This window comes from Onychomys torridus, chromosome 7 (genome assembly GCF_903995425.1).
Source record: "Onychomys torridus chromosome 7, mOncTor1.1, whole genome shotgun sequence".
NCBI classification, from domain to species: domain Eukaryota; kingdom Metazoa; phylum Chordata; class Mammalia; order Rodentia; family Cricetidae; genus Onychomys; species Onychomys torridus.
Window position 1 is genome coordinate 11,411,039 of NC_050449.1, and position 11,403 is coordinate 11,422,441.

General features: G+C 43.6%; 1 protein-coding gene across 4 annotated transcripts in view; it reads left to right on the forward strand.

Moving 5' to 3' along the window:
* The window catches only part of Slc36a4 (solute carrier family 36 member 4), a 29,856-nt gene extending 19,298 nt beyond the window's left edge, over positions 1 to 10,558 (forward strand). For 3 of the 4 annotated variants that reach the window (XM_036193824.1, XM_036193825.1, XM_036193827.1), the window contains 4 exons: positions 966 to 1,064; positions 4,561 to 4,730; positions 8,372 to 8,541; positions 9,636 to 10,558. In XM_036193824.1, the coding sequence (XP_036049717.1) occupies positions 966 to 1,064; positions 4,561 to 4,730; positions 8,372 to 8,541; positions 9,636 to 9,943 (747 nt within the window). In that variant the 3' untranslated portion in view covers positions 9,944 to 10,558. The remainder of the gene's footprint in view (positions 1 to 965; positions 1,065 to 4,560; positions 4,731 to 8,371; positions 8,542 to 9,635) is intronic. The other variant, XM_036193826.1, reaches the window with a different exon arrangement.
* The last annotated feature ends 845 nt before the right edge of the window (positions 10,559 to 11,403 follow it).

The following is an 11,403-nucleotide window of genomic DNA, read 5'->3' on the forward strand; positions in this document are numbered from 1 at the left end:
GAAAGAAGGTTGCCTGAGCCTTTCTGAGCTTCCCAGTCCCTTAGCTGGACATGTTAGGTTGGTGGATCTCTCAGGAGAGGGAAGAGCACAAGGAAATGCCACAGCATCCTGCTCCGCTGAGTCTCAGTTTGGCGGTAGCAGACCATCAAGACCTTTGGGCCCTGCCCACTCTGCCCCTTGCTTTCTCTGTCATGTGTCTTCTTCACATCATGTAATTCTACATGTGCCTCAACTGTTACCAGCCTCCTCATTGCCCACATTATCACGTGCTTTCACACTGGTTTGCATAGCCTCTTTCCTTGGCCTTGAGTTCTAATTCAGCAGGTAAGGCAGAGAAGAAGATTGTGGCAAGAGGGGACCAGAATTGGGGTGTCTGGAAGGAAGGTCATTGTGGTCAGTGGTTTCGAGCCAGGTGTGTTACAGAGACTTTGTCTAGATCTCAAGAGAGTGGGAAGCATTACCATGAGATGGTGCCAAGTAATAAAGGGCAGCGGGGTCATGCACAGTGAGGAATAGGTCATGTGTGTTGTGTTGGAGCACACACTGAAACCAGAAGGAGACCTGAACCAGGGAGCAGCCAGTACTGCAGTCAGGAGCCAGGGACCTGAAGGAGTGGGGATGCATGGAGACTGCAGCAGCCTGGTGACAGTTGGGCTCTGGGTTCTGAGTCTGCCTGCATACTTCTCATGTGGCCGGAGATCTATCCCATGTGCTGTCTGGGACTGGCCAGTGGACACTGGTACTCAGGAGGAATGTGTGGATGTGAGGGAAACAGTTGTTTCTGTAACTATGTCCTAACAGCTTAGCCTCCCTTAACATATATATGTAAAACATTTACTGAATTTCGTAAGCCCAGTTGTTCTGTGAAGCTTGGAAGATGTGATTTTGTTCCTTAATTTTAAATACTTTGCATTAGATAAAGCTGTAACTTGGTTTCTTTATTCTTTTTTCTTCTTTTTTTGCAGAACATGCCAGATCCCCACAACCTTCCAATTGTGGCCGGTTGGAAGAAATACCCACTGTTTTTTGGTACTGCTGTGTTTGCTTTTGAAGGCATAGGAGTGGTAAGAATTAGCCATTACTTGTTTTTTAAACTCTTAACACAGGAAGTTTTATAGTCTAACTGTATAAAAGCACATGTGTTTTTTTGGGGGGGCAGGGCGTAGTTTCGTGTATTCATAGAACATGATTTCAGTTTGGTGGGTGAATGAAAAAAATAAAATCAAAGGAGGAGGGCCTGGCTGCCCTGAAGTGAGGTTTTTAGTGTAGCTGTAAGGGAGAAAGCAGGCAGAGGGAAGAGTCCAGGCTGAACGTGACGACTGGCCGGCACCGAGCCTGAGAGGAGAGAAGGGGCGAGGGAGCAAGGGAAGAACCACAGACTCTGGCCAGGCCAAGAGGCGGAGACTGGGGGAACCCAGCCCCTGGGAGGGAGAGGTTGGGGTGGGGGGGTGAGGAGTTCTGAGAGGAACCACAGGCACTGAGTGAGACATGTTGTAGCTTTGAGACCTAACAGTGGGCTAGACTTGAACTGGTGTTTAGTTTTTCTACTGACCAGTAACTTAACCTTAGACATGTTTCTTAGGTTCTCTAAGTCTTTTCCTTGGTAGGTTAAGTGACAATATTAGACTAGATTTTTAGCATTTTATTGGGAAAAATTTCAAGCCTATAAAAGCCTTAAGGTATTATACTGAAAACTCTTGTTAAATATTATGTAACTTCAGAAAATAGAACTCACAGTTTTGTTTGTATCCCACATTTTCAAGCATGCCCAAATAAAGCTTCTTTTTTTTAATTTTTGAAGTTCTATTATGCATCTGGCTTGTTTTGCTTGTAAGCATGTCTGTGCACCAAGTGCATGCCTGGTTCTGGTGGAGGCCAGAAGAGGGTTAGTGAGGCCTTGGAAAAGGAGTTACAGATGTTTGTGAGCCACCACATGGGTTCTGAGAATTAAAACTAGGTCCTTTGGAAGAGCAGCTCGTGCTCTTAACCTCTGAGCCATCTGTCCAGTCCTCAAATAACACATTTTCAAAAGGTGCGTGTACTGGTGTGGGTCAGGGGAGTTCAGAACAGCTTCCAGGAGTTGGCTCTCTCCTTTTACATTGTGGGGGCAAGGTCTCTCCTGTCCTGCTGCGCTGCGGCTCTCCAGGGCCAGTGTCTAGGTAGTTCTCTGTCTCCACCTCCCTCTTTCCGCAGGAATGATGTGGTTATAGATGTGAGGGAGCTTATGTAGCCTCTGCAGGGTTCTGGTGACTGAACTCAGTCCATCAGGATTGCATGTCAACCTGCCAGCCCAAACATCCTGTTACAGACTAGAATATTTGAAGGTTATGGAAATAATTATAAAGTTATTGCCATGTGAAACTCAAAGATAAGTCTCCCTTTGGGTCGGGCACATCTTGTTTGTTTTAAGGTTCAACATCAGTGAGATGTCAGTGCCAAGAGATACATCCTGAGGCCTCTAACATCTTAAGTATTTCTACTCTAAATACTTTCAATATTTGTAGCCTAGAATTGCAGATTTAGGGAAATTTGCATATTAATGTCTACTGTCCTCAAGTCTGATGGTTTGGTATCAGAACAGAAGCACTGTAAACGCCTCTTCCTGTGAATGCAAGTAGATGTTGTCTTGCACCCCCACCCCCAGCTCCCACCCCCTTGGCTCTCTGCCTGCTGAATTCTTAGGAATTCCCACAGCTCCTCTTATTGCTGTTGTAGCTGTAGATGCAGATTTTAATGTCTGTCTTTCATTAGTTTAGGATCTTAATCATTGGATGTTTAGTTAAGTGTTGATTCTCTGACAAAAGTCCAACATACAGTTGCTCATTCACAGCCAGCCTCACTATCTTTCCCTTCTCTTTTTTATTTTAATTTTTAACAGTTGCTTTGTTAGGACACAAATCAGACTCTCCTATGACATTTCTGTCATATATCATATGCTGCCCTCCCCTTCTTTTGGCTTGTCTCTTCCTATGCCACACGGTCCCTCCTGCCTTCCTGTCACACGCTTCATTCCTACCTCTCAGCCCTTCCCAAGATCTCTGTCCTGTTCTGTAGTCCCCTTCCTGCCCCCTCCACACACACTATAGGGCAGTTACCTGTGTGTTCTTATGCATGTGAGCTTTAACTTACTCTGTGTCCTGAGGACTTCAGAAGCAACACTCCACATAGCACACACCCTGGAGATCCGATTTCTAAATGCCATGCTCTAAGACAAGAACCATGTTCTGTGGAAACAAATGTCTGATGGAGACTGAAACCATGGAATCCAACATGAGTGTGGGGTCCCTCTATAGGCCAGGGAGGAAGGATGTGCTCAGAGGGACAGACAGTGAGACAGTGAGCACCACCAGGGATGCACACATGCCTGGTAGTATCCCAGTGACAGAATGTTGGGTTGTAACTCAGTGTGCATAACAGATCGCAGAAGTCACGTAGTTTTCGGAGAGTGGGTAGAGTTAGTATGATGAGGTGGGTGGGACGAGACGGAAGTACACCAGTCATCACAGTCATGATGGAAACGTGAAAGAAGAGCTCTTCAGGGTGTGGTGTCCATCTCTAAAAGCCACAGCCTCTGTCTAGTCACAAGGAAGGCATCAGGAGGAGTTCAACAAGTCAGGACAGTGAGCAAAGAAAGACTGAGAAGCCAGCCAGACCACAGGAGAGCGAGGAAGCAAGGTGAAAAATGCAGTCAGGTGACATGGAAGGTCATTCATGGAAGAGCTGGAGAAACAGAAATGGAATTCGGGGTTCAGTCACTTGTAGTTGGCCACTGTTGTCTCAGTTGTGACAACTGGTAGTATAAAGTGTTAATCACGGGAGAGCTGCTCCGGGGACACATAGGAGCCATCTGTGTTTTCCTTGGCATTTAAAAAACAAATCTAAAATTATTCTAACCAGAAAAGGTGTATAAAAATAACCAGCAGGTTGTCTGCTGAAAGCTAATCTTCAAATCGTTTTAGGAATTAAAAACTGTAGTATAAAAATCTATAGAGCACAGGAGCTGAGTGTGTTGGCAAAGTGCTTCTGCATAAGGGTGAGCCCATCACCCACATAACTAGCTGGGTGCAGATGTAATCCCAGTGCTGGGAAATGGAGACAGGCAGATCCTGATTGCTCACAGGTGGGCAGTTTAGCCCAGCCAGGAAGCTCCAGGTTCATTGAGATCCTGTCTCAAACAGTAAGGTGGAAGCTTGGTATGGTAGTGTGTGTCTTTAGTCCCAGAATGTGGGAGGCAGAGGCAGGCAGATCTCTGTGAGTTTGAGGGTAGACTGGTCTGTATAGTTCCAGGCTAGCCAGGGCTACATAGTGAGACACTCTCAACAAACCCACGAGGGGAAAACTAAGGTGGAACATAGTAGAGGAGGACACTGATGTCAACCCCTACACACGCCATACACACAAACATAGATATGTCTACATATCACAAAAATAGCTCTTACAAGTGGAACGAAGAAAAGATTTTGCACATGAGACTGCAAAAGACCAACTTCTCTAATTACCCTGGTTATTCTGAAATTCCTGTATTCTGTTCCTTTAAAAATAGTTACATTCTCCTCGTAGGTGCTTCCACTGGAAAACCAGATGAAGGAGTCTAAACGCTTCCCTCAGGCGCTGAACATCGGCATGGCGGTTGTCACAGTGCTTTACGTCAGCCTGGCCACTTTAGGTTACATGTGCTTCCGTGATGAGATCAAAGGCAGCATTACACTGAATCTTCCCCAGGACACGTGGTGGGTGAAGCTGACTCTCAGTCATAGTTCATGTGTTTTATACTCATGAGATTTGATGGGGAAGATACATTTTTAGATTTATGATGTGAGTACTTAAACTTTTTCATGGTTTCATTATTTGTAAAACTGAAAATGCATTTGACAGGCTTTAAATTTTCAAATATGAGACATGGCTAGAAACAAACAGTAACAATATTTATTCACAGAAGTATTTAAGGAACTGAAGAGAAAGCCTACAGACAGACAGATAGATGCCCTGTTCCCAGCTAAGCCATGGGGAAGGATGGGGCAGGACTCTAGGAAGGCATGCCTATATATTGCCAGTTCAAGTGTGGGGGTGTGACCTGTACTTGAAGTAGCTCTTCATTCCCTACAGGACAGTCTTACTTCTGACCCCTGCTTGCTATGGTTCTCAAGTTAGAACAGAGCAAATTAGGACCTGTGACTCAAAGACTGTTCAATCATAGTTTAGCCATCTGGTTTTCAGCTAGAAGAAGGCCTCCAAAAGTTATTCTGAGAAACAGTAGACATCTTGAAAAGTCGGCGAGCAAGTCAGGGTAGAGAGAGGTTTCCTTTGGAGAGTCTGTCTGAACCTCTTCACAGGGTGGCTGGGTGCAGCTCACTGTCTGCGCTGTGGACCTGGTAAGGTAATAAAAGTTCATAGTCCCTTGGACTAGTAACTCCCTGAGAGCTACAGGGTGACTGTCCTCTCAAATGTGAGTGCTCTGGAAAGCAAGCGTGCAGAAGGCCCTGGGTTGCGTGTTTCCTCATGTCTCCTGTGCGCATCGCAGAGTGTACAGCTCTGTGGACACTTAAACCCAAGTGAGGAGTCAAGCGAAAGTTTTCAGTGTTATTGAAGGACAGACGCCAACTGAAGAGAAAAATGGGCTTTTTAACAGAAGAGGAAAAAGTGGAATAAATGGGGCTTTTCTACAGTGTGTTTGAATTTCTGTATTACTCTTCTCGGGTTGAAAACAGTCTGTGTAGTGCTCACTTCTCCAGCATGTACTGTGAGGAAAAAAGGAGAGCAGTGTTCCAGATAACACCAGATAACAGTACTACGCGTGGACGGTCTTAACACTAACTATGTGTTAGCCTCTGGAACTCCAGCTTTATGTCAGTGAAATGTAATTATAATTATATGCAAAATAGTGTTTTCATTTTAAAGTATATTACCAGCCATTCTTTGAAGATATAACAGTAATTAGAAAAGTGAATTATGAACTAATAAGAATGTTTGCTTAATTCTCTACAGCTGCTTATCAGAACATGTGAAAAAATAGTCATTTGGTAATTTTGCATATTTTCAGCTACAACCATTTCCAGTTAAATTTTAAGGTCCTAGCTAAGTATGTCCTTGGGTAATTTCTAAATGAAGATTTATTCTTTCCAGCCCTGAGGACTTCCTTGTTTCTAATTGTGGTGTTGACCATATTTTCAATTCTACTTGCTTCTTGTGTCTGCTCCTAAGATGTGTGCCCTGCGACAAAAGCCTATTGAGTCCTTGCTTGGTCCCGGACCAGAGAGTGCATATGCTTCTCGGGGCTGTTGGTCTTAGACTGTCAGAAATAAGCCTACGCTCTAATTAATAGCTTTGCTGAAAGTGTCCTGTCTATCCTTTTCGGATAATAGGATTTGTTCCAAGGAGGTGCACAGAGGCTGTGGACCCTGGCATTTCCACAGGCGAATGAACACAGGGGCTGGTCACTGCCCCAGCCTGAAGCAGACTGCCCCAGTCACAGCTCCTCTGCCATAGCCTCCTTTCTAGTTTGTTTCTTAGAACACGCAAGTGGAGATTATTTTAAATATAGAACATATTTTAAAAATTCAGAATGTTAAAGTATTGAAATTTTGTTGTGTACTATTTTTTCATCCAAAGCTCAGAGGTTCATTGTTCATCCAACTCTTGTGAGTCCACACATTCTCCACACCTCACTGGAAATGTCACTTTCTCTAGACAGGGATTTGCTGAGGTATTGACTGAGACATGCATGCTGAAGGGTTGGAGAATTGGCTCAGCCTTTCCGAGCACTTGGTTCAATTCCCAAGACCCATGTGATAGCTCACAGCCAGTTGTAATTGCAGTTCCAGGGCATCTGGTGCCCTGTTTTGTTCCCTAGAGGCACTGGACACTCATATGGTACATAGAGATACATATAGGTAAAACACATAAAATACTAAATTAATTAATTAAAAAAAGAGGAAAAAATGAAGTGCATATGAGTTCTGGCAGGGAGCAGTCACCAAGGTAGTAATCTAAAGACTATCACACATTTTATATTGAGTTGACATACTACTGTTTATAGTGAGTCCTCCAGAGATGACCACCTAGACACAATCTAGCCAATTGAAAGTCTTTATTGTAGCTGGCTGGAACTACACTCAGATATTTAGGACTTAGTTGTAGCCCTGAGCAAGGGGTTTTTAAAGGCAAACAAAACCTTCTGTATCTCACTGGGCAGCTGCAGGGGAAGATTTTACATAACAAGCAGTTCAATAGGAGCTAAGTTAAGCAGTCAGCTGGAGAGGAGGTTTGTATAAGCAGGCAGTTTAACAGAGACTGAGATGAGGTAGCTGGGGTATCGTGGCTTGATTCCTAGTATAGAGTGGGTAATTTTCCCTGGGATTCTTCGTCAAGGAGATCAAATTCTAGTTAAACCTAAAATGGTCTTTGCAACAATACAAGATGGAGGACCCTCTGCACTGTCTTGCTCTGACAGACTACACTGGACCCTGTTAGTATGTGGGACTCTCCGTGTATCACATAATATGAGTAATTAGAGAATTCTGAAGCTGTCTATGAGCGGAACACTGATGTGCACTCGAAGCCCTGAGCTCCACGGGACAAGTTTGCATCATAAGACCAGCAGCAGCAGCAGTACAGCTCTTCCTCACTGCTTTGATCTCAACACGGGCAGCAGGTGCTGCGTGGAGAACTCAGCTGGGGAAAGATTCAGACATCCTCCTTGTGCCCTTTGCCTCACAAAAATGTAAAGCCAGGAACGCTCACATTGAGAGTCTAATATGACATTTACTTCTACATGGAAATCACTGAGGCTGTGACTCAATATTTCAAAGAAATAAAAGGAGATTCAAATTTTTAAAAGAAAGTTGAAAAAAATATTGTTTGGAAATCTCTTCAAGGGGCTGAGGATAGGTAGGGAGCACCAGCTTGGCCCTAAATGCAGTCTTCTAGCACCATGTCCCCAAGTCTGCGCTCAGCCTCACCAGGCTCATCAGAGAGTTGTCTATTGAGGACTAGAAATGTGGTTAGAGGAGGTTAGTGTTTTTGTTGTTTTTGTTGTTTATTTAAGTGTGTGTGTGTGTGTGTGTGTGTGTGTGTGTGTGTGTGTGTTGTTTTCTTTCTTAGTCTGTAGCCACTGGTCTAGTCTGGAAATGAGTACATATGTTGGCCAGACTGATGTGGAACTCACAGCGGTCCTCCTGCGTTGGCTTCCTGAGTGTTGGCCTTATAGTAGTACACCACCACATCTGGTTTGATTGGCTTTTTCTCCTTTGATTAGGACGTTTCTAAACTGCCTGGTGATCTTTATTTCTTGTTTACTCTATAAGAATTTAAAAAAAGGAAAGTCAAACTCACATTAAGAAAAACTAAATGTTGAATTTCTTTTTTCCAACAGGTTGTATCAGTCAGTGAAAATTCTGTATTCCTTTGGCATTTTCGTGACCTATTCAATTCAGTTCTATGTTCCAGCAGAGATCATTATCCCTGGAGTCACTGCCAGACTTCATGGCAAATGGAAGCGCATCTGTGAATTTGGGATACGGTCCTTCTTGGTTAGTATCACTTGTAAGTATCAGTACATGTCTATCATAAGAGCTTACTTGCATGTGCATGTGTTAATGTGAGACCTGCTTAAATCATATATTTTGCAAACAGTTATTTATTTATTTTTTTTAGAAATGGAGCTATGTTTGTATATGTGTAGATCAGGGCAGCTTCACACTCATTGTCCTCCTGCCTCAGGTTCCCAAATTCCAAGATGGCAGGTTTGCACCACCACTCCTGGCTGAGCCTTAAACTATTAGCAAGAATTCATCAGGAGGAGCTAGCCACTGTTGAGCATACCACATCGGGGCACTGTGGCTACTGCTCAGTGTATCACATCAGAACACCAGCTTTGCTCACTTGGTTAAAGTGACCTCTGTGTTTCTCTGCTACAAAGACAGTGTCTTAGGGAGATAATTTGTGACTGTACACATATCCAGATCTCATCCAGCTTTTAAACTTTTGGTACTAGAAACAAACCCATGGCCTCACACATGCCAGACATGCACTATACCCCCAGGCCAGACTTTGGTGTTTGAGACAGGGCCTTGTATGTAGCTCAGGCTGGCCTCGATCTCATGATCTTCCTGACTTGGAAACCCAGTTTCTGGATTGAAGCTTGCATTGCCACACAGCACACCCTGCTTTGTCCACTTATTTTCACAACCTTCATTGACTCCTCTTGCTCAGTGACTATGGCCTTGTTCTCTTGATAATGACCCTCTGGTATGTTGTCCTGAACAGTGGCTGACCACAATTCTGCTGTAAGAACTGGGCTTTCTCTGCTCCTGTTTATTCCTGGCACACCACACTGTGTTGTGTGTCATAGACTCCTCTGTGTGGCAGGGGAGGAGCTCAGTGCTCTGAAATAGGTACTCCAATCTCATAGCACAAAGTTAATAGTTGTTTACATGAGAAATGTTGTTGATAAGTATGAGTCCAGGAAGTGTTTCTCTGGTTTGCTCCTCCTTAGCTCAGAATAAATTATGACAGTTTCCCCATTAGCAGTGAGTGGCTTCTGCTAATTACTTTCATTGTATCAAAAAGCTCTTTGTTAATTCCCTATGTGTGTAGTAAACATGTCAACAGAAGCCATTTTTTTTTTTTTTAAATAGGTGCTGGGGCGGTTCTCATTCCTCGCCTAGACATCGTGATCTCCTTCGTTGGGGCTGTAAGCAGCAGCACCCTTGCCCTGATCTTGCCCCCCATCGTGGAAATCCTTACATTTTCTAAGGAACACTACAACATATGGATGATCCTGAAAAACATTTCCATAGCATTCACTGGAGTCGTCGGCTTCTTGTTGGGCACATACGTCACTGTTGAAGAAATTATTTATCCAACTACAGTAGCTGTAGCTGGTACCCCACAGAGTCTTTCTCTGAATGTGAACTCTACATGCTTAGCACCTGGTTTGAAATAGTGGAAGAGCTGTGAGCCTTCTGTTATCATCCCAATTCTAACAGCAATTAAGAACCAGTCCAGTGTATCACCCACCTTACACCTAAACATGGTGCCAGACTCTTGTTTTTGTTGGCACAGTATTGAAATTGGATTGTGAACGGGTCATCTTTTGCAGCTGTGGTAAACTATGGCAGATTCTTGCTTTTATCTAAGGACAATGAAAAATTTTAAATTAGCCTTGAAAATTGAAAAAAACTAAAACCAAAACCTAAACAATAAGCATACCCTGTTATTCTTTGTTTCTGTAAGAAACACTTTGAATAAGAATTATCTTTCTTACCACTATTGAGAAGATAAAGGAATTCAACATTGTGGAAATTAAATAGGGTCATAGTTAACAAAATCTTTCTGGAACATCCCGTAATAGCAAAGTAAGCCTTCTTTTTGAAAATGTACCAATTTCTGACAGGCTCTACAGACAGCCGGACTGCATAGTCACCGGGAAGCACCAAACAGGGTTTTCACCTCCTGTTTCCACTGTAGGTGGAAAGGCCATTGAAGTTTCTGGAATACTGCTCCTTTAGTTACTGTCTTAGTTAGGTTCCTATTGCTATGATACAGCACCAGGACCAAAAGCAACTTATGGAGGAAAGAGGTTATTTCAGTTTACAGTTCCATATCACGGTTCCTCCTCAAAGGAAGTCAAGGCAGGAACCGGGAGGCAGGAGCTGATGCAGAAGCTATGGAGGACACTGCTTGCTGGCTTGCTCCTCATGGCTTGTTCAGCCTGCTTTATTATAGAATCCAAGACCACCAGCCCAGAGGTGGCCCCACCTACAAAGGGCTGAAGTGTCCCAAATCGATCATCAATCTGGAAAATACTCCCACAGACTTGCCTACAGGTTAGTCTTACAGAGACATTTTCTCAATTGAGAGTCTGTCTTCCAAAATGACTCTGGAGTGTATCAAGCTGACATAACTGACAGGACAGGACAGGACAGTTACCAGTGTAGGAAATGGAGTCCCAAAATGTCAAGTGACTTCATCAAGAGCACCTACCGAGTCAAGAAAACCTGATAGTTGAGTCCATGCAGAGATTTTTTTTAAATTATTATTTTTCATGTTACAGTCAAGGAGAATAAAAAAACACATCCAGCTGTTAGTGTAGAGTTTAATTATATTAATTATATTTTCATTTTTTGAGAGTATGTGCCTGCTCTTTGAATATATGTGATATAAAAATCCAAGAATCCTGCCTGGTGGCTTTATAGACCTCACACTGGAAGAGAAGCTAACATTTCTTTAAACAGCAGGGGACTGGCTATCTGTGGGGTCTGCTGGTCCCAGGAGGTGGGGTCTCTTTCAACAGCAGGGGACAGATGGCTAACTGGGTAGTATTCTGCTCACTTGCCTCCTGGGCCTTCAGGCATCAGAGATAGATGACGAAGGACAATTCTGGATTGTCCTAGCCTCAGCATT